At 45.6% G+C, this 23990-nt stretch overlaps 1 protein-coding gene across 1 annotated transcript; it reads left to right on the top strand.

Annotated features, from left to right (window-relative positions):
• On the top strand, positions 1-6847 carry PTMA (prothymosin alpha). The gene is made up of 5 exons (XM_066602722.1): positions 1-191; positions 3272-3346; positions 3768-3855; positions 4397-4470; positions 5805-6847. Exons 1-5 carry the CDS (start codon positions 147-149, stop codon positions 5853-5855), a joined length of 333 nt encoding a protein of 110 aa, XP_066458819.1. The 5' UTR covers positions 1-146; the 3' UTR covers positions 5856-6847.
• Positions 6848-23990: the final 17143 nt, after the last annotated feature.

The following is a 23990-nucleotide window of genomic DNA, read 5'->3' on the forward strand; positions in this document are numbered from 1 at the left end:
TGAGTCCTTCACTGGCAGTCACTATAAAAAATAAAAAAAGCCATCTTTGCATTGTTCCCGCAGCAGCTTCCCGCTCCTCCCGGGATCTACCTGCACTTTTTTATTTTTTTCATCTATAGACTAGACTATATTTTCTTCCATTCATCATGTCAGACACAGCAGTGGACGCCAGTGTAGAGAAGACAACCAAGGTAAGCGGCCAGTACACTGGGAGCTTTGTGTGTGTGCGGGGTGCCCGGCGCTGCTGTCCCCATTGTACTCGGCGCTGCACCTGCCCGGAGAAGTTTGGCTGGCGAGGAGCACACGGTGTACGCTGCTGTCTGGAGGCGCTGGGTACCAGATGCCAGATCCGTGCGGGAGGGAAAGTTGGGGGGTCTCTTCTATATCTATAGGGGATGTGCCGAGGAGCGCCGTGTTCCCGGCCGGTGCCCACGCACAGGGTGGGTGGACTGCCATCCCCCGCCATGGAAGCGATAGATCATTGTATAGACTCCTCGCGCTGTCAGGACAGATAAGGGGGCTGCAAATCCTCAGCGCTGGCAGATTAGCCCTTTAAACCCCGCGCGCCCCCATGGTCGGAGCGATGCTATATAGTGTCAGAGCTTCACCTGGTCGTAGATTTGGTGGCATGTGGACCCAGTGTAGTCAGCTGTAGGCTACTAGCCGCCGAGTCCCCGCTGTAGTGATGCGCGGGGAGATCGCCGGGGATATTAGCGCTGCCCATCAGCTGCTGTCATCCTGCTGGCGGCTACAGCTGGCAGGCGGTGGAGTTGGGCATGTTGCGGGCACTGGTTCCGCGGCAGGCGGATCGCGCTGTGCAGCAGCAGCAGCCGCCGCCGCCGTGTTCTGGCGATCATCACCTCCTTCCCTATAAATCCCTGCTGCTGCTGCTACATGTTGAGATGCAACATCCGCCACAATGATGAGTCGCTGCGAGTCCCTTTGTTGCAGCGAAGGGTTAATAAGGTCCCAGCTGCGCGGATGAGTTATGATGGGGGGGATGGGTTCTGCCACTTGTTTGTGTTGTACACAGTTCTTCTCCACGTCCACCGGCTCAGTCCCGGGGGAGCCGATGAATCTGAAGGGAGTAAGGGGAGGGGGACAGATGGTAACCGGATTAAGACTTTGAAGGCAGAGCCTTTAATTAGAGGTGGGGAAGGGTTAATTACTGGCTCCGCTTACGGCGCTAGGTCTACCTGCGAAGCGATCCTATAACAAGGGCAGCGGTAAATAGAAGAGCGGCTTTTTTAACCCTTCCAGTGACGCGCTTGTGAGATATGAGAAGAGGCGACGGCTATCGGGCACGTCTCCTGCTCTTCAAGGGGAGCTGCGATAATTTACCGTGAGAGCAGCTCGTCAATTACCATGTTACCTCGTTTATTCTATACATCATTGTTCACCCCCAGCGTGAAGCCCGTGCGTCACTCAGCAGAACTTGCTTTGAACAGCCTACTGGGAGTTGTAGTTTCTCCGCCTTTTCTCTCCGGGCGTGTCTGTATAAGGGAGTAAGGCGAGCCTAGTCTGAAGCGCTCTACAAATCCCGTGAGCCTGTGCGCTCAATGTAGGCTGTGACTAGGATGCGGCAGCCAATCAGAGGCTTTAGAACGCGGGATAAGGACATGGGCGGGGATAGAACTCTAGAGCGGGCCAATTGCTGCGCGGCATGAGGGGCTCCAGATTTGAAATGGGATTTAAAGCGTGGAGTGGAGTGAACACACAGCGTGAGCGGAGGAATGGACGTGCGGGGGCATCGCATAGGGCGCTGACGATCGCAGGTGGACTTATTGGCTACAACGCCTTAGCGCTGCAGTAACCTACTGGAATAGTTGTTCCAAGGTTTGCATTAGCTTAGTGATAGAAGGCAGGTGTCCAAAATCACTGCCTCAGATGGATCCTCCTTATTTCCCATCACCTCCCCCAGTCTGCTACATGATAAAAGAGCTTCACCTCTGGGTGGAATTGCACCATCTGCCATAGTACTGTAACTGGTGATGTTCTGATGGACGAGTTCTGGCCTTGTGCATTATTATATTGTGTTATGTGCTGCATTGTATGATGACTGGCATTTCTGCATTCACTGGCCTGTCATCTGGTTTCTCACTAATGTAAAATAAGTAGTGCTATTAAAGGGGATTTATCATCAGAGAATGACCTAGTGTCTAAACATATGAAGAATGTGGCTTTTTTCATGAAAATGTTTGTTTATAAATAATCTCCTGCAGTTCTCACATTGGCCACTAAACTTCTGTAGGGAAAACCTCTCTGTAGTCATCTCATTATCACAGGTAGAATTCCACTGAAAGGTAATACCTACCTTTTTATATATAGATAACAGAAGACCAACTACTTAAATAGTTGATAATCAAAGCTCACCTCCTTCCCTCCCTGCACAACGACCTCAGATTGTGTCACAGAGCATGCCTAGCACTGTCTCTGACAGAAGTCAACTTTAAACCACAAGTTCCTGTGGTCCATGTGCCTACTGTAAAGCATATCTCTAAACAGCAACATGGCCACCCCCATAGTCATGTACAGATAACAGAAAAAAATACCATCAGAAAATAAAAACAATTAGAAAAAAGTTTCATTATCTAGATCTCATTAGTAAAACTTCTACTTTGCATTTCAGTGCCTGTCATGTATATCTGCCCAAGTTGGATTTATTCGCATTTTATCCACTTTCACCCAGTGGGCAGTATTTTGTTTATGCAAATAGACCACATGGGCATTTACCCTTATATCAGATGTCAAGAAAGGGTCTATCTGTTAGGCCAGCTTCTACATTGGTCTGTATGGCGACTGATGCTGCACAATCATGCCAGAAAATAGATAAACTGATGCAAAGCATGTTAGACTAAGTGTTAGACACTTTCAAACACTTTTTTTTATCATTGTAGCCAATGAAGGGCGTTCCTCTATAGCAAAGGGGCGTGCTCCAAAAAAATAGCACAATTTCTGTCTGAAACTAAGCCAACTAATTGGCTAGTATAACTTTATACCTCGTGTCTTCAAAATTCAGCTGACTTGCCACTTAGAAAAGCTACTGTGATAAAACTGGCACATTGTAAGACGGTGTAGTCCAAGTTTGCTTCATCTTAACTACTTTACACCATTAGTAAATCTGCTCTAGAGCCTCCAATCTATTGTATAAATACTTGGGATCGGAGACAAATGCCACATTAAGAGTGGCATCTGAATCTGTGCCAAGTGAAGTGTCTGGCTACATGTACTGCCTAGGCATTGTAGTTCTAACAGATGTATTCCTGTGCAGGACTTGAAGGCAAAAGAAAAGGAAGTTGTTGAAGAAACAGAAAATGGAAAGGAGAAGCCGGCCAATGGAAATGCAGTAAGTGTTTGCTGTGGCCGTAACATGTTCATTTGATTCTCTGTAGCTGCAGTACATCTTTAGGCCTCTAGAGGGCTCCTGAGCATAATCCGCACTGCTTTACAGTACAATCCATTTACACACTCTGCTTTAGTACGTGTGGTATCACACATGGTAGTACATAAATTTGAGTAGTTGCTAAGTTTTCTGTGCTAATGCAATGGTTTCTCTGGAATATAACTACTAATATAAAGCTTTTACAAACTTCCAATTATTTTTCTAATGTTAATTGCATACAATAGCTTCCCAGCCATACATTGAACTCAGTCAGTTTTCTGCTATGGGAGCAAAACTATGAAAATTTGTCACATGTGTTTGCAGTAAATCTGCACTGAAGATGTTTTGTCAACTTTTATTCATTAAATGTAATAACTTATTTTAGGAGAATGAAGAGAATGGAGATGATGTGGAAGAGAATGAAGGGGAAGATGAAGAGGTTGATGAAGAAGATGAAGAGGATGAAGTAGAAGGTACTGTTAAACCAGTTAAAGTATTCTAAAGCTGCTTATTTTGTGTAGAACATAAGGAAGTGTACTCATTGCTGGAATATAGGGAAATACTGGGAACCTAACAGACCCTGAAGTGATAGACAAAGGAAAAATAACTTGACCTTTTATTTTAGCGATGTATGGCACTGATGCCTCTAACTGAACATCTGATGAAAGATGAGCACAACAAAATTGTTACACGTTTTTAAAGATTTTTATTTTGCACCACAACATTTTCTTAGCATGAATGGCCATTTCTGTTTTAATTCAACTTCTCCCCAGTTTTAAATTACCAATATTGACTTAACTTGGCAGCTAAAATGCAATCAAATGTTCCATGTGCCATCTGTGTTAATGGTGCAATGCTTTGGCAAGAGTGCTGGGTCGGGTTAGGCAACGAAATGTAGTATTGTGTAAATGATACATTAAACCTAAAATTTTAGGAAAATCAAAAAAAAATTTTTTTTAAACATTGCATAATTAAGTTTAGTTGTATATATTGAAATGTGACTTCTCTTGTTAGGGGATGAAGATGAGGGTGATGAAGACGATGAAGCAGATGGACCCACTGGGAAAAGAGCAGCAGAAGATGACGACGTAAGTGAAAAACAGAACTTGAAATACTTGTACATAGCTGCACCGTAGTATTACACAACAACTAGTAACCATGTAAAACCACTAGCAACTGCTAAAGAGTTACCAGGTATCTGTTCTAGCTCATAAGCTGGATTTCAAGTGAAGAACCATACTCTAATATCTATATGTCCTAATAGGATATATGAAAGACATATCTTTATCGGACACAACTTTTTTTTCTTAATGGTACCTATTAACAGTAACATCAATGTTAATATTTCTGGAGATGTGAGGTAGTGTAGTAATCTTGGGTAGACCATCACCTGGATTTTTTTCAGTATTTGATTAAGTACACTACAGCCTCTCAAAAAATTTTAAGCAAAATGGTTTACAGGGAACAATATTTTGCATCTTCAGGGAAGAGGCACAGCCAGACCCAGATGCAACTGCCCCCCCCCCCCCCCCCCCCCCCACCCACACACACACACACACACACACACACACACACACACACACACACACACACACACACACACACACACACACACACACACACACACACACACACACACACACACACACACACACACACACACACACACACACCTTCCTAAAAGCAGCAGGCTTTTTAAAAGGTCTTGTCTACACAATTCAATAAATCCCCTCTCTGAATATACTTTTAGTACAGAGTAATACTGATTTTCACAACCCTTTAAAAGTACTAAGGATTTGTGAGTGAATAGTTGGGTTAGCTGGGGCCACAGGGGTGTCATACACTTTTTTTTTTTTTCTATGGTGGCTTCTAAGAGTCTCACTCTGGTACCTCTGCACATACCTCTATGCTGACAGCACATTGAATTTAATGGACCTGTGCTGAGGGTTTAAGCACATATTACATCTGATCTCTACAGTGGAGGGGCTTCAAAACATGACGCCCTTTGATCACTTACTGTCTGTAAACCATTTTTAACAAAAGGGATTGTCTGAACCATGTAGAAAAATGGCCTCTTTGGAGATATTGGGTGGAATAGAGTGGTACCAGACCTGTAACTTTTAGGTCCCCATAACTCATTTGAGGCTCTGGACTATGAAGTGCTGTCCATGGTGAAAAAGCTTCAGGGATGATATATTGGTGTAATATGCACACTGCGCTTGGGAAGTTGGGTCGTGGATTTACTAACATACAAAGATTTTATAAGCCTTTGTAGTTTTTCTGTTAACTACTTGAGAACAATGACTTATTTATAGGTGTGGAACTTTAAACATACTTGATTTAATAATGCCAGTCCAAAGTATTCAATGTCTTATCTAACTTTCTTCATACATTAAAATATATATATCTCTTTCCCATTAAGGACGAAGATGACGTTGAAACAAAGAAGCAGAAAACGGATGAAGATGACTAGAGGGGAGAGTCATTCCCTGTCTCATAATAAATTCTATATATAATCCTTCTCCACCGCCTCCCCACCCCATCACGCTCAGAATATGGTCACTTAGAGTGATTCATCCGTCCCACCCTTCACACAGGTTCCTATGGCCCATTTCTCCGTCCGTGCACATTACTGCGTCTGTGAGGCGCTGGTTTGTGCCCTTGGTGCATTCTTTTTTTAAAGCAGCCCCTGGTCCTCTTAAGTTGAGTGGGCCAACCCTTTCACTGCCAGTTTGGGTTGCATTCACCTGCTTTCCTCCCCACTCCTGAAAGGAAAAAAAAAAGGGGAGGGGGCGAGGTTCACAGCAGCAGCAGCAAAAAAAAAGTTTTGCTTTTCCCTTTTTAAAATTCTGAAATGGGAAACTAAGAAACACCCTTGGACGGGGTTCCTATGTTTGTATTTTTTATTTACATTTTATATTTTTGTACATATTGGTATACAGCTGTCCTTTTTTCTGTAGCGGGAATCCGGCTGACAGGGTGTGGGGCTTTTAAATTACACATGTAATTTTATTTTAGTTCTTTTAAATTTCACCTGTAGATTTCTGCCAATTTAAACCCTGATGTATTTTGTTCTTTTTCTGGGCGGGGTGGCGGGCAGGATGGAGTAAGACCAGGGCTGTTTCTTCTCCAAGGGGAGCAAATGGAGAAATCTTTACAAAAAAAAGAAAAAAAAAGTTGTTACAAAAAAAAAACCTAAATAAATAAGACAAAATTCCCATATAAGAAAAAAATATTCTGATCATTCCAGTAACTTTTAACTTTTTTTTTTGAGCATATTTTTAGCTGTACTTTAGATGGGTTTGGATGAATTTAAATGGCCAAAGATATAATTTTTTTTTTTTTTTTTTTTTGTTCTGTCTGAAGTTGCTGTTTACTTTGTCATTTCTTGGCCTGGCTGGATGTGTGCGGCAGTATTGTCAATAAAACTGCAATTTTAATTTGCAGGCTTTCTTTTTGTTCTAACAGTGTGGTGTTTTGAGTCTTGTGTTTATTCATTTAAGACTTTAATAAAATTTATGGTCAGAAAATTTTTATATATAATATCTTACACTTTTTACAGCAGACATGGATGGCCTAGTTGAGGTTCTTTTATTTAGCTGACTCCTGTTCTTAGTTCTTTCACACACTCCACCCACCCCTAATATGAGCCCACTGGAGACTTTTTGGGTGTATTATTAGGTACTTGTAGTGTGCCACAACCATATGAACAAACACTGCATAGAAAAAAATGCACACTATTTGTGCCTGCAGTATGCATCAGAATATTCTTTGACATTATCTATTTACATTACACTGGGGTAATGCCTTAAACGGTTTTTAGTAGGCTAGATAAATATAAGTTTCCTATACATGCCTAGTTGCTGGGCTAGTCAAATGTTTATTTTTGGACCTATTCTCTCCCAGTAGGACCAGTCTACCATTACTTTTTCAATATACTCATGAAGTAATACAGTCACTGATAAAAGCGACATCTTGTCTCTCTCACACAGGCATATTGTCATTGCGTATTACGCAGTGCCAAAAGCCCATTGATTTCTATTGAACCACTCACCCGTATTACAGCTGTGAAACATAATGCAGCATGTCCTTTATGAGATGCATAATATGCACTAATATAGGCTAGGGGGATTTACTATACACATTACATGCATATTTGTTGCAAAGTGCACATTATGCCTGTGAAAAACATACAATGACAATAGCCTGTATGCGTGAATCCTCAGGCCTTCCACTTGCGTATTAAGACCTTCACACTGGTGAGAGCGATATCCAGCTGTGATTCATGGCATCGATATTGCACTTGCCAACATGTGAAAGCCCTGTGCATGTGAGGCAGTTTCATTTGAAAACAGCCTCGCATCACTGGCGATGAAGGCAATTCCTGCCGTGACTGTCACAGTCATGACAGATGATTGCAGAGTACTCCAATTGCTTTCGATAGGGCTGGCGCTGCTGCTAGCCCCATTGTTATCAATGGACAATATCGCTGAACGATAGGACATGCTGCAATGTGTGTTTCCTGCATAGCATTGCATCGCAGGGCCATGCCGGAAAAGATAGCTAATGTGAATGACCCCATCCAAAAGAATAGGGTTCATATTTGTGCGTCTCACAACGCACAAATTGTATGTGATTTTTCTGACAAGTGTAAAGGCAACCTTCGGCTTTATTCACACGAGCGCATATACCCGTGATTTCATGCCCGAGCGCATATACGGTACCCATGTGAAGCATTGGTTTCCAATGCAGCTGTTCACACGGGCGAATATACAGTGCGTAAATATGCCGGCAGCACGAAAAATAGAACGTTTACGTAGCTCGTGCATATATGCTTAGCCAAAGCATAGTTCTGGAACTGTTTTGGCCAATATACACTGGTGGGTCCCATACACTCCTATGGAAGCGGGGAAAGAGAAGGGAGGGGCAGGCATTTTTGCAGTGTCCAACGCTGCGAAAAGCTTACAGGTGCCTCTATATAGGCACTGGTAGGCATCCAGAGGATTTTCCGGGGTGCAGCAAAGCTTTTAGCTAAGATCGGCACTTGAGGTCGTGTGAATGGACGAGAAAACACTGGCTGTGATAGCTGAAAAACGCCCATTCAGGCGCTTATACAGAGCAGGCGCAAAAACGCTGTTGCCGTTTATGCACTTGAGTGAAAGAGTCTTTAGGCAGGTATTTTGTATTGCTGTTTATGAGTCAGAACTAAGTAGAGCTAACCAACACCTGATTTTTAATTACCACTGAGGATGAAAAAAACATCCAAATGTGCATTAGATGAGTTGGTGATTTATGGTAATGCTAACACTAACATTTAATAGATTACACCTTTAAACTAGGTGTCCACTGCTCTAACAGATACATTTATCAGCTGTCTTGTCAACTCAAGACGTTCTGCAGTTTATAATGAGCTATAATTCTGCAGCATCCATGTATATACCATAGCATTGGTGATTGTGTCAGAATCAGCACCTCACATCAACTTTCTGGAAGTGCAACCAGGCGGGAGCCTATCCCCCTTGTGTAATGATTGACGGCTACATTCACTAGACAAGGGGAGCGGCTGAGGAGCAGTCAGGCTAGAACAAGTTGCAAAATCTCTTGTCCTACAGCCACCAGCTGGTTTACATACAGCATGGGGAACTTTTAAAAGCTCATTAGCTCCCGAACGGCTGCACTTTCAGAAAAAAGCTGAGATCATGTCTATGAGCATAGTACCAATGTACTGTTGGGAGTGCTTGAGTGGCTGTGACAGACATTTCTGGAGCCTATTTCAGGACTGTGCAGTGAATGCCCTCATTTTTCAGGTCCTCTTTAGAAATGGGATCAAGTACACACACCACTTCTAGGGTAGGTTGTATCAAGCCGAATCCCTTGCAACTGGAAAGTGCAAGCCACAAGCAGATGGTAGAGAGACTACTGGCTCCTGAAAAAGCTATTCACTCTATGGTTATTTCTCTGAACTAGAAAATATTACCCATAGTCTATATTATGAAATATAACTGCTCTGGGTATGCCTACACCCCTAAACACACAAAATGAAATCTTTGCATGTATTATGACATCAAAAGTCTTAATTTAAGGGAATCCATTTGAATATATATTTGACCTTTTGGCACCACAAAACTGCATCCACATCTGGTTATGGTGTAAAGTAACCATAGTATAGAATGTTGCTGGAACTGCTTCAAAGGAGAACCGCATCCTGATTCCACATGTAATATGATTGTGGATTCCTTACTAAAGGCAATAGAACAAAATCACTTTTTTGGGTTAATAAACACAGAACGCGCATCCTGTAACACCAGAACAACTGGCTCTAGCCATGGGATATTCTGGTGGGGCTTTCACGCATGAAGAATCTCCAGATACATTTTCTAGGACTGTTCTTTTATGGAGAGAATAGGTACACCATGTCACCCTGCAGCGTGTCATAGCTGGTAAGGTAGAATAGACACAGGTCCAACTCCAAGCTGTAACTCTACTGTGTTGGTCCAAAGGTAGGTAAAATATCATATAAGGTGGATCCAATTGTACACTATTAGGTAAAAAGACGGTCATCCTAAGAAAGCCTTGGATCAACGTCTCACTTAAGGAAATCTAGTATCTACAATATTTTTACTTTCAAGAAAGGCATCCAGGCCCTTATAGATGCGTACCGTGAATGCATCATCACAGCATGTTGTGCTAGACAGTTGTACAGTATCACTGCTTTTTGCAGTAAAGATCCCCTCTCCAATGGTGACGCCACATTGCCTCTAAGAAGTGGAGGATGGCACCTGGTTACAGGCCTAGGTGTAAGCAGATCGTTACAACGGACTACATTGTCCCTTCATATAGCTGGACATCTCAATTGCATTGTCCCTGAGCAGCCTTTATTTTCCAAACCTTGGCTTGGTACTCCAATCCACCCATTCACATAATTACCTTGTCTTACCTCCTTTGCAACCACTCCTAGCTCAGCTGTTTCCTTATACATAGGTACTAGAGATGAGCGAGCGTACTCGGAAAAGCATTACTCGCTCGAGTAATTTGCTTTATCCGAGTATCGCTGTGCTCGGGTCTGAAGATTCGGGTGCCGGCACGGAGCGGGGAGCTGCAGGGGAGAGCGGGGAGAAACGGAGGTAAGATCTTTCTCTCCCTCTCTCCCGCCCGCTCTCCCCTGCTCCCCGCTGCGACTCACCTGTCAGCCGCAGCGGCACCCGAATCTTCAGGGACGAGCACAGCGATACTCGGATAAAGCAAATTACTCGAGCGAGTAGTGCTTTTCCGAGTACGCTCGCTCATCTCTAAGTAGGTACCCAAACTTGGCCAGCCTCCTGCAGCACTTCTACTGACTCCTGAATATTCACGCTTGCATATCATTCTATTTTTATTTTAACTAAATAGGTCAAAACTGTGCTGATTCATTTCTTAAAGTGACCCTCCGAGCCTGGAGACGCAAAGATGGCTGAACCACTTCTCTGACTACCTGATGCACACTGTGTACTGTATGCATTGTTAGTCTAAGGGCTCCTTCACACGGGCGCTGTGCTTTTTGGCCACTCACATCGTGGCTGAAAATCACATGTACCAGAGGCTGCCGTGACCAGGTCGTAGCTGCATCTCCCATTTTGAGGCCAATTCAGATGGCCCGGCTGTGGTGTGTATACACCGCAGCCTGGAATACCGTCGGGCGGGGAAGGGAGAGTTTAGCTCTGCTAAACTCCCTCCTCCTTTCCTCCGTCCCTTGACAGTAAAGGGAGTGGATAGGGTGGGAGCTAGTGTGTTAAACTTTCGCCCCTTTTTGGTAAGAGGAGGTTCCGTGAGCTTAGCAGAGCTAGTGAGCTTATCTCCCGTCTCATCCTGTCCCCTCCCTTTGCCGGGGGGGTTTAGCAGAGCCGCTGCTAATCTCCCTCCCTCCTCCCTTTTTCAGCAGCTCTCATAAGCTCCCATAGGAGTCTATGGGACCGGTCGGTGTATACCGGCAAAAGATAGGTCCAGACCTATCTTTTCCGGTCGGCTGATTTTATGCACCAAAAAAAAAATTGCCCATCTGACCAAGGGCTTGGGAATATAATGCTTCAGATGGTCACGATTTTCAGCCGGTGTTTTATCACAGCAAAATAGCCGCGATAAAACGCTTGTGTGAATAAAGCCTAAAGCAGTCTATTTGACCGGGGTTTTGGTGCAGAATTCCCGCCCTTATTGAGAATAGCTGGACTCTGCAAACATAAACTGCAATAAAATTGAAATGCTGCAGTTTTTATTTCTGCACTGCATGTCAATTTCCTTACAGGTTTTGTGTGGATTTTTTTTCTGTACCGTGTGGATGGGATTTTAAAAATCTCATCCATTTTGCTGCTACTGTAAATGCTGTGTTTTTTTTCCGTGTGGAGAGTCCGCACAGCAAATCCGCCCTGTATGAACATGGCTTTAGGGCTTATTCACACGTCTGTATATCGGCTGGGTTTTCATGCCCAGCCGATATACGGTGTCCCTTTCTGCAGGGGGAGGAGGCGGGTTGGGCTGGAAGCAGTGCACTGAGCTCCCGCCCCCCTCCACACCTTGCAACTATTTGCAATGAGAGGGGGTGGGGTGGGGTGGAACTTAGCTCCGCCCCTGTCCTGGCCCTCTCATTGCAAACAGTAGCGAGGGACAGAGAGGAGGCGGGAGCTCTGCACTGTTTCCGACCCGCCTCCTCCCCCTGCAGAAAGAGACAGCGTATATCAGCCGGGCGTGAAAACGCGGACGATATACGGACGTGTGAGAAACCCCCCCCCCAGACACTGTATGTTCATCTGACTGGCGAATGCAGCTTATGTGGGCAGCACTCGCTAATCAAAGCAGCTGGATTGTCTTAAATTAATTATGCATCCAGTCTGCACCAGGAAGTCTGAGAAACTGGTGTGGTCATCTTTATTTCTCCTGGCCTGGAGGAGTCACCTTAATATATCATTATAGCAGTCTGTGTTCTTCACATTTCATGCTTAGATTTAAAAGATAACATGAGTACTACCTGCATTCCCCACTAGAGGGAGCGTAGGAGCTTACTGCATGCTGTTGTGCATTTAACTGCTGCAGGCAACCAACATGTAGTCCTATAAATTGATGTCTATGCAAAGAATTTGAAGATCTGTATCAGTAAAGGATAGTCGTGACAGCTATAAAGCTATACCAAAAAAATAGGATTGAGAATCATTTCAATCTATCAAGTGAAACTAGGCTTATATATTAAAGCAGTATCACCAGCTCCCGCATCTTTTGGGCTATATTAACAATATTACGCCGCTCTCACATAGCTCACTTTTTACCGTGATTGACACAGCGTTTCAAATGTAGTGCTAATTGCGGTACAACGCCTCCATTGATTTCAATGGGGCTTGGCAGAATGCCGCGATTTTCAAGCACTATCTGGTCTCTTTTCGCTCGTTTTAACGTTTTGTAACGCACCTCATTGCCCATCACAATGAAGAGGTGCGTTAAAAAACGCTGTACAATGTTTTCAAAAAAGCAGTTCATAATCGCAGTAAAATGCCGCGATTTCAATCCTGGCATTTTGTGAATACATGTGTGAGAGCGGCCTTAGGCTAACTTCACACGAGCGAGCGCGATATGGGGCACTGAATCCCGCCCTCATATTACGCTCGCCATCCATGTGAAATTTGGCATTTTCATGGCAAAACAGCCTGGCATCATTTCGTGGATGAAGGGAACCTCTGCCGCAGCTGATAGCTGTGACGGAGTTTCACGGAATTTCTCCCATTGTTTCGAATGGGAAACCGTATCGCATGCACTTTGCACACGGTGCGATGCTGCCGCCGGGCCACTTAAAAAAAAAACTGGGCGGTGTGATGTGAGAGCAATTTGTTTCCCGCATAGGATTGCAATCGCTCATGTGTTTGACCCCATTCAAAAGAATGGGGTTCATATTTGTGCGTCTCGCAGCGCACAAATCTCACGGGATTTTATCGCCCGTGTGAAGCAGACCTAAGGGTATGTTCACATGCAGTGGAAATTCTGCACCAACGATGCGGTTTTTGATGCAGATCTGCAACAGATTTCACCCTTTCAATTGAAGAGGTGAGGTCTGCTGTAGATCTGCATCAAACACTGTATTGAAATCTGCACCAATGTTGTGGAATTTGATGCTACGTGCGTTCGTTCCTGTAGGGAGGGGGCGCTACATGACCGAAAAACTACGTAGATCTACTATTGGGGCATAAAATATCAAGAAAATTATTGATAATTATAGGGGTATGTAAGAGTGGCATATGTAACCGAAAAACAATAGTTAAACTTTCGTTTTTTGAATTTTATCAGTTTTTAGATTTAATTAGTGAAAGAAATAAAGGTGATAAAGTGAAGATTTAAACTGGAGCTGATGGTTATGTTATCTTTTAGCGGCAAATGTCTCATTGATATGAAGGTGTCATCTCTCTGTCCTCAGATCTGCAAGGGACACAGTTTTTTCTTATCTTTGGATTAGCTGAATATCAGCTGGGAGGAAGGAATTCACACTAAAAGTACTAGCATTAACCCCTTAGAGACAAGTCTATTTTGTTTCATAACTCATTAACATAGCTGTTTGAGGGCTTGTTTTTTCCGGACACGTTGTATTTTTTAATGGCGCCACTCTAGGCATATAATGTGTTGACTAACGTTAATTACATGCTTTTGGGAGAGAGATGGAAAAAATGTCCAGAAATACTGCCATTGTTTTTGCGTTTTGTTTTTTTCAGTGTTCACCATTTGGCAAATATAACTTTCTTATCTGGATCAGTATGGTTACTGTGATACCAAGTTTATATATAGATTTTTTTTTGATACTTTTGCACAATAAACATACATTTTTAAAGAAAGACTATTGAATCTGCATCACAGCATTGTAAGGGTTTATTTACACAAGCGTATATCGGTCAGTGTTTTCACGATCGGCCAATATACGCTTCCATCTTAGCAGTTCCCCCCTTCCCCTCACCTGGGCCCCTGCAGAGCATTTCAGCTATACCGTTCTCTGTGTGCAGCGCATTCATCAGAGTTCTCATCCCTAAACAGTATGCTAATATTCTCAGGGCCCCTGCAGAGCTACCGTTCCCTGTGTGTAGTGCATTTGGCAAAGATCTCATTGCTAAACAGTACGCTAATATTCCCTGGGCCCCCGCAGAGCACTTTAGCTATACCATTCTCTGTTTGCAGTGCATTCGTCAGAGTTCTTATCACTAAACAATAGGCTATTTTTTCCTGGGCCACTGCAGAGCATTTCAGCTATACCATTCTCTGTGTGCAGTACATTCGGCAAAGTTCTCATCGCTAAATAGTACGCTAATATTCCCTGGGCTCCTGCAGAGCATTTCACAGATATCATTCTCTGTGTTGGGTAAAGTAGCCGCAGTTATCAGCACTATCCACTGGCTTTATAGTTTTCTGCCCCTGTGCAGAGCGTCTCACAATACCTTTTCCTTGGGAGGGGGGAGGGGTTGAGGTAGCCACAGTTATCAGCACTATCCACTGCCTTTATAGTTTTCTGCCCCTGTGCAGAGCATCTCACAATACCCTTTCCTTGGGTGCGGTGAAATAGTTGCAGTTATTAGCACTATCCACTGCCTTTATAGTTTTCTGCCCCATGCAGAGCATCTCACAATACCTTTTCCTTGGGTGCAGTGAAGTAGCCGCAGTTATTAGCACTATCCACTGGCTTTATAGTTTTCTGCCGCATGCAGAGTGTCTCACAATACCCTTTCCTTGGGGGGGTTGAGGTAGCCACAGTTATCAGCACTATCCACTGGCTTTATAGTTTTCTGCCCCTGTGCAGAGCATCTCAGAATACCCTTTCCTTGGGTGCCGTGAAGTAGCCGCAGTTATTAGCACTATCCACTGGCTTTATCGTTTTCTGCCCCTGCGCAGAGCATCTCACAATACCCTTTCCTTGGGTGGGGTTAGATAGCCGCAGTTATCAGCACTATCCACTGGCTTTAGAGTCTTCTTCCACTCCATACAGCCTCTCTTATCTACAAGTCTCTGTGAGTGGTAAATGACCCCTAGGTATCAGCGCAAGACAGCGGTTTAATTTTTTCCGGTCACATCATAGAGCCTCCGGTAACTACAAGTCTATGTGTGCGGAGAATTAGCCACAGTTCTCAGCGCTATACAATGGGGTAATTTATTTGGGCCCTGCTCTATCCTTAATCGGACATGATGAGGAGTAGGGGTAAGGGTCGAGTACGTGGATGCGGGCGTCCAAGTCAGGGTGTGGACACAGGCTGAGGTCCTGGGCACAGTGAATCACAGCCGGCTGCTGAGGCATTAGGAGAGCACCAAGTCTCTATACTCCCCAGCTTCATATTTGCAGGTCCGCGTGGTAGACCTTTATTACAAGCAGAGCAGTGCGAGCAGGTCCTGTCGTGGATCGCAGATAATGTGTCCAGCAATGTATCAAACCCCCAGTCTTCTACGCAGTCCACTACTCCCGGCCTAGGGACTGCACCTCTGAATCCTCTGGCTGCTCCTCTTTCATCCCAGCCTCCTCACTCCATGAAAATGACAGATTCTGAGCAGGCAGACTCCCAGGAACTGTTCTCGGATCCCTGCCCTGAGTGGGAAAAAATGGTTCCTCTCTCACTTGAGGAGTTTGTCGTGACCGATGCCCAACATTTGGAAAGCTCCCAGAGTCCGGGTGATGAGGCTGGGGACTTCCGGCAACTGTCTAAACAGCTTTTTGTGGATGAGGATGATGAGACAGAGTTGTCTCTCAGTAAGGTCGTTGTAAGGGCAGGAAGTCTGAGGGAGGAGCGCACAGAGGATTCGGAGGAACAGCTGCTGGACGATGAGGTGACTGACCCCACCTAACTTGCTAAGCCTACTAAAGACAGGGCTTCAGAGGGGGAGGCAAGTGCAGCAGGACAGGTTGGAAGAGGCAGTAGTGTGGCCAGGGGGAGAGGCAGGGCCAGAGCGAAGACTCCCCCAACTGTTTCCCACAGCACCCCCTCGCGGCAAGCCTCCGTGCAGAGGGCTAGGTGTTCAAAAGTGTGGATGCTTTTTAGTGAGAGCGCGGACGACCGTCGAACAGTGGTGTGCAACCTGTGCCGCACCAAGATTAGCCAGAGAGCCACCACTACCAGCCTCACCACCATCAGCATGCGCAGGCATATGATGGCCAAGCACCCTTCAAGGTGGCCAACCTGCCACACAGATCCAATCCCCCTCCCAGGACGCAGGCACGAGCACCTCCCCGCCTGCACCCACACCCTCACCTCCACGGTCCTCCACTCCATCCAGCAATGTCTCTCAGCACAGCTTTCAGCTGTCGCTAACACAAACGTTGGAGCGAAAGCGGAAATACTCCGCCACTCACCCGCATGCACAAGCTTTAAACGTGCACATTGCCAAATTAATCAGCTTGCAGATGCTGCCGTACAGGCTTGTGGAAACGGAGGCTTTCAAAAACATGATGGTGGCGGCGGTCCCGCTCTACTCGGTCCCCAGTCGCCACTATTTTTCCCGATGTGCCGTCCCCGGCCTACACCAGCAGATCTCCCGCAACATAAACCGTGCCCTCACCAACACGGTTACTGGGAAGATCCACTTAACGACGGACACGTAGACAAGTACTGGCGGGCAGGGCCACTATATCTCCCTGACAGCATATTGGGTGAACTTGGTGGAGGCTGGGACTGAGTCAGAGCCTGGGAGCGCTCACGTGCTACCCACACCTCCCCAAAGCCCCCCCTCCTCCTCCTCCTCCGCCACCTCCACCTCTCACATAAAAAGTGTGAGCACGTCGCCAGCAGTCGGTAGCGCGCGGCGTGGCAGCACAGCGGTGGGCAAGTGTCAGCAAGCCTTGCTGAAACTAATCAGCTTAGGTGACAAGAGGCACACGGCCTCCGAGCTGTTACAGGGTCTGACAGAGCAGACTGACCTCTGGCTTTCGCTGCTGAGCCTCCAACGGGGCATGGTCGTGTATGACAATGGCCGTAACCTGGTGGCGGCTTTGCAGCTTGGCAGTCTCACACACATGCCATGCCTGGCCCACATCTTCAATCTGGTGGTTCAGCAGTTTCTGAAAAACTATCCTCACTTGTCTGACCTGTTCGGCAAGGTGCGCCGTATCTGCGCACATTTCCGCAAGTCCACCACGGATGCTGCCACCCTCAGGACACTACAATGTCGGTTTCCGCCGCAAGAGCTCCGAGTGCTGTGCGACGTGCCCATGCGCTAGAATTCTACGCTGCATATGTTGGCCAGGCTTTACGAGCAACTTAGAGCAATTGTGGAATACTAGCTGCAACATGGGTGGGCGGCAATGCGGCCGTCATTAGCATTACCATCCCGCTGCTTTGCCTGCTGAGAAGCTCGCTGCCAAGCATAAAGGTCGACGCTTTGTGGTTTGAACAGGAGAAGGGGGATGACAGTATGTCGCTTGATAGCCAGACAACCCTCACGTCTATATCTCAGCACGTTTTGGAGGAGGAGAAGGAGGGGGAGTAGGAGGAGGAGGGGGAAGAGACTGCTGGCCACACTGCAGAGGGTACCCATGCTGCTTGCCTCTCATCTGTTTAGCATGTATGGACTGAAGAGGAGGAGGAGGATCCTGAAAGTCATCCTCCTAGTGAGGACAGCGATGTGTTGCATACTGGGACCCTGGCACACATGGCTGACTTCATGTTAGGCTGCCTTTCCTGTGACCCTCGCATTAGACGCATTCTGGCCAACACGGATTACTGGGTGTAAACCCTTCCCAAATCCACGGTATAAGGAGAACCATTCCACTCTCATTCTTGAAGAGGAAAGGGGTACGTGAGTGATGCAATACCACACCGCCCTGGTGGAAAAAGTGATGTTAAAGTTCCCATTTGACAGCGCTAGCGGCAAAAGAAGCAGTTCAGAGGGCTAACTAGCAGGGGAGGCACGGGGATCAGCCAGCATGGCCATCACAGGCAGGGGAACACTCTCCAAGGCCTTTGCCAGTTTTATGGCTCCCCAGCAAGACTGTGTCCCCATTCCCCAGTCAAGGCTGAGTTGGAGGGAGAACTGTAAAAAGATGGTGAGGGAGTACATAGGCGATCATACCACCGTCCTCCGTGATCCCTCTGCTCCATACAATGATTGGGTTCAAAGCTGGACACGTGGCACGAACTTGCGCTGTACACCCTGGAGGTGCTGGCTTGCCCTGCCGCTAGCATCTTGTCAGAGAGGGTGTTTAGTGCAGCTGGGGGATCATCACGGATAAGCATACCCGCCTGTCAACTGACAGTGCCGACATGCTTACACTCATAAAGATGAACAAAGGGTGGATTTCCCCAGACTTCTCTTCTCCACCGGTGGAAAGCAGCGGATCCTAAAGATTCTTTTCGCTGCAACAGAAGAAAAATGCATCCTCTATCACCCCAAAAAAGGTGAGAAGTAGCTTGGTCTATCCCTCTCGGATATTACTCCTCCTCCTCCTCAAACAGCATGTCATCACGCTGTACTGCCAATTTTTTAGCGGGCCAAAAGGCTCTGTTAAAACCAATTTTTTCAAAGGGCTGCCTCCAGGCTCTGTTACAAATTAAGCAACAATGAACTGTATCTTTAAAAAATGTTTACAGGTTTCACCGGCCTCGGGGTTAAGCAATTTTTTAGGGGTACACTTGTACTCTTGGTATACCAATTTTTCAGGCCCTCGCCTATACTTTTAGGCAACTAATTTTTCCGGGCTTCGCCTATACTCTTGGTAACCAATTTTTTTTTCAGGTGTTCGCCTATACTCTTGGTACACCAATGTTTCAGGGGTTTGCCTATACTCTAGCTACAGAAATGTTTCCAGGGTTCGCCTATACTCTTGCTACAGAAATGTTTCAGGGGTCCGCCTATACACTTGCTACTGAATCGTTTGAGGGGTTCGGCTATACTCTTGCTACAGAAATGTTTCAGGGGTTCGCCTATACTCTTGCTATAGAAATGTTTTAGGGGTCTGCCTATACTCTTGCTACTGAAAGGTTTGAGGGGTTAGCCTAAACTCTTGCTTCAGAAGTGTTTCAGGGGTTCGCCTATACTCTTGCTATATAAATGTTTCAGAGGTCCGCCTATACACTTGCTACAGGAAGGTTTCAGGGGTCTGCCTATACACTTGCTACTGAAAGGTTTGAGGGGTTCGCCCACACTTGCTACAGAAATGTTTCAGGGGTTAGCCTATACTCTTGCTACAGAAATGTTTCAGGGGTTCGCCTATACACTTGCTACTGAAGGGTTTGAGGGGTTCGCCCACACTCTTACTACAGAAATGTTTCAGGGGTCCGCCTATACACTTGCTACTGAAAGGTTTGAGGGGTTAGCCTATACTCTTGCTACATAAATGTTTCAGGGGTCCACCTATACTCTTGCTACAGGAAGGTTTCAGGGGTCCGCCTATACACTTGCTACTGAAAGGTTTGAGGGGTTCGCCCACATTCTTGCTACAGAAATGTTTAAGGGGTCGCCTATACTCTTGCTACAGAAATGTTTCAGGGGTCCGCGTATACACTTTCTACTGAAAGGTTTGAGGGGTTCGCCTATACTCTTGCTACAGAAATGTTTCAGGGGTTAGCCTATACTCTTGCTACAGAAATGTTTCAGGGGTTCGCCTATACACTTGCTACTGGAAGGTTTCAGGGGTTCGCCTATACTCTTGCTACAGAAATGTTTCAGGGGTTCGCCTATATACTTGCTACTGAAGGGTTTGAGGGGTTCGCCCACACTCTTGCTACAGAAACGTTTCAGGGGTCCGCCTATACACTTGCTACTGAAAGGTTTGAGGGGTTAGCCTATACTCTTGCTACATAAATGTTTCAGGGGTCCACCTATACTCTTGCTACGGGAAGGTTTCAGGGGTTCACCTATACACTTGCTACTGAAAGGTTTGAGGGGTTCGCCCACATTCTTGCTACAGAAATGTTTAAGGGGTCGCCTATACTCTTGCTACAGAAATGTTTCAGGGGTCCACCTATACACTTGCTACAGGAAGGTTTGAGCGGTTCGCCTATACTCTTGCTACATAAATGTTTCAGGGGTTCGCCTATACACTTTCTACTGAAAGGTTTGAGGGGTTCGCCTATACTCTTGCTACAGAAATGTTTCAGGGGTTCGCCTATACTATTGCTACAGAAAGGTTTGAGGGGGTCGCCTATACTCTTGCTACAAAAATGTTTCAGGGGTTTGCCTTTACTCTTGCTACAGAAATGCTTCAGGGGTTCGCCTATACTATTGCTACAGAAAGGTTTGAGGGGGTCGCCTATACTGTGGGTGCACAAAGGTTTCCCAGCGAGGTGTTCAGCTGTCTGGCACAAATACTCTGAATAACTTGGGCAGAAGTGTTAACCTGTGGACGCAGGCTCATGCGGGGGTGGGGGGGGGGGGAGGGGGGGGGGGCAGCAATGCCAGCATATAACCCAGGAGAAGAGGCAGTGGTGTCACCCGCGGGTGGTGATTGTCCTTGGTTGCAGCTAGTGTTGTGCTTAGCTAAGATGTACCAGCGCATGTGCCTTGCTGCTTATGGTCTGTTCCAAGTAAATTGTTGGGGGGTGACCGCCAGGCTCTTGCCCCCAATTTGGCTTAATAGTGCATGCTGCCCCTGCCGTTCCCTATCCGTTTCTGTGGTGTTTCCATGACTTTCTGATGTTTTCAGATGTTTCACACAACCTCCCCAATGCGGAGCATCGGTCAGCTTGAAAAATGCTTGACTTCAATGGGGTTCGTTACTGGAAACAAGCTTTCAAGCATTACAAAAAGTTCGACTCGAGTAACGAGCACCCGAGCATTTTGGTGCTCGCTCATCTCTAATTGTGGTTATTAGTGGTTTTTAATGTTCCATGTCCACTGCTCACTTATTTGGGGCCTAAGTGCCCTACCCACATTAACCTCCACAATCAAGTATCTCTTATGTCCATCGTCCTTCAAGCAGTGGGCCTCATACCTGTTATAGTGGTAGTTACATGCATGTGAACATATGCTTAATACAACACCTATTAACACATAGAGTACCCAGCAATGTTCGACTGTGCTCCCTACAAGGCCCAAATGACCAGACTGTGGCTGTTACCCAGGTTTTGCTGCTTCTTATCTTAAAACACAAACACAAATGTCTGTGAAGTGCTATGGATATTATCTCAATTTTCAGGCAAACCTTTCACTCAGTTACTAAGAAACATTCTCATATCCTGTATTTAAATTAGTTAAGATTAAACTCTTAATATTTTTGCATAGAACAATAGGGCAGCAGCTCTTCAGATCTCCTTTAACCTTCAGTTGCTGTACACTACAAGTAGGAGGACTGACTTTCTTGCAAAAACCTCAGTCAGACATAGGCCTGTTTCACATGGGTGATGCAATATCCCTGTGAGAAAATCGCAGCGATATTGCATCGGTGTTGTGTGAGATATCATTGCATTTTCTCGCTGTGATATCGTGATTTTGTAGAACTTTGTAGCACCACGTGTGAGAATTTTCGGTGGGAGGGGGCTTAAAATATAAGCCCTACCTACTGTTCCAAACTTTAAAATTGGCTCCGCACGTTTAGGCAGAGAGCAGTATCCACCGAACCCAGACTTATAAAATAAACTTCTGGGTGGTGATTTTTTTCATTGCTCCAGAGACGTGTTTCCACGGCTTCAAAGTCCAATAGCGGCGTGAGTTACACTACTCCAGACTGCACTTGGTGATCTCAGATTTCTGTGCAGCTGCTTGACTATGGAAACTTAACTGATTACTTTTCTGACAAGCAGTTCGTCTACTAATGTTGCTTTCAGCGGCTCTTTTGAACTAGGTGGTGGGTTTTGCAGTAAAAGGCATATCAGTGTTTTCATCTGCTTCTGTGAGCTTGTATAGCCTACGGTTTTGCAGCTGAATAGTTCCTCCATGACATTTCCCGTTAACAATAAAACATAATTTCTAACCCTTAAAGAATCTCCCAAGAGAAGTGAAACTCCTGGCACGCAGGCAAGTATCCCTTTAGATAAGTTCAGCGTGGAGACAGGAACAACGTGTTACTGTCTGTCAGTTTGCAGATATACTACATAGAGATCAGTGATGAGAAAGAAGGCAAAAGTTTTTTTCCTACCATCTATGGCTAGCACCGGCGTACCGCTAGGGGTCACAATTGCGACCTGAACCCTTAGCGAACAGGACCGGTGAGCACCCACCATATGCTGTTTCACTGCCACAGCCCGCGGGTCAGCTATGGGTGGCACTCAGAGAGGGGAGGCCTGTTACCTGGGGAGCTGGCAACCAATTGCAGGCTGCAGACTCCCAAGGCGCACAGTCCTCCCTTCCCCAATATAGATGTGGAACCACCTTTACCTGGGTATCTACTGTATATAATTATATATGTACAGTTAGTATCAGTTATACATCTCCCTGTATATAGTGATATAGGCCATGCTGGTATAACCTGGGTATCTACTGTATATAATTATATTTGTACAGTTAGTATCAGTTATACATCTCCCTGTATATAGTGATATAGGCATTGCTGGTATAACCTGGTTATCTCCTGTATATAATTGCACACTTTACACGTAATTAAAAAATGTATTTTTTAATTATGCGTATTAATTGTGATTTAAAAATGCAACAAAAACCATGAACACTGCCCAATGCCGTGTTCACACGGTCGTAAGTGTAGAACTCTGCATGGGTCATGCTGGGTTTTACTGCTATGGCAGCGACATTGTACTGTGCATGACAGCGTATCTCACGCTCAGTCCAGTCATGCGCAGTCCAGATGTTTTGTTTTTTGTTTAGATTTCCCATGTCGTTGCTTCGGAACGTCATGTATAAATGCCACCCATCCGCAATGTAATTGCATATGGGCGGCATTGACTACGCACCGATAAAAAACAACACGCTCTCACGTGTGTAATACACACGCAAAATAGAACATGCTGAATTCTGTTTTGCACTTGCATATTATGCAATTCCTACCCTCAAATGTGAGCGGATCTGTGTATGGCAATGTATTTGATTGCCTGTGAATTACCACACATCACATGCGTGGTAATTAGGTAAATGAGCGTTACAGAGTATTTCTACCTGGAAAAAATAAATTTATCAGAAACTATATATACATTGAACGATCATTGCATTAAGAACAGCTGATGTGTGACATATTGTGATCAGTAGTGCACATGGACACATCACAATCTGCTTTAAGGCTTATTCAGACATGCGTATATGGGCCGCCCCCTCTCCGCCCCTCGCCACTATTTGCAATGGGAGGGGGTGGACCTATGTTCAGCTTCCATTGCAAATAGTGCTAAGGGGAGGGAGCTCAGTGCACTGGTCCTGGCCCGGTCCACCTCCTCCCCCTGCAGAGAGGGACAGCGTATATCGGCCAGGCGTGAAAACCCGGCCGATATACGCACGTCTGTATAAGCCCTTTTAATGTGCTGACCTCTCTTCTGTGCAGCAGAAGACAATAATTGGCAATCGTGGGTCAAGGTGGTGATTTGAGTGGCTTTGACTGTGGGCAGATTGCTGGTGCCCGGAAGTGCGTTGCCAGTATTTCTTAAACAGTCGCATTCGTTGGCTGTTTCTGAACCAAGCTATCAAGAGTGTACCAAGCCTGGTTAAACCATGAAAAGACTTCAAATAGAAAATTACACAGCAGCAGGCGACA

Source organism: Eleutherodactylus coqui, chromosome 1 (genome assembly GCF_035609145.1).
Source record: "Eleutherodactylus coqui strain aEleCoq1 chromosome 1, aEleCoq1.hap1, whole genome shotgun sequence".
In the NCBI taxonomy this organism is placed as follows: Eukaryota; Metazoa; Chordata; class Amphibia; order Anura; family Eleutherodactylidae; genus Eleutherodactylus; species Eleutherodactylus coqui.

What these genes read in the sequence shown, in the direction of transcription:
- PTMA (XM_066602722.1), top strand. Translation starts at nt 147, where the DNA reads ATGTCAGACACAGCAGTGGACGCCAGTGTAGAGAAGACAACCAAG. An exon ending in TGAAGAGGATGAAGTAGAAG is followed by an intron (nt 3,856 to 4,396) that starts GTACTGTTAAAC and finishes TTCTCTTGTTAG; the next exon opens with GGGATGAAGATGAGGGTGAT. An exon ending in GAGCAGCAGAAGATGACGAC is followed by an intron (nt 4,471 to 5,804) that starts GTAAGTGAAAAA and finishes TTTCCCATTAAG; the next exon opens with GACGAAGATGACGTTGAAAC.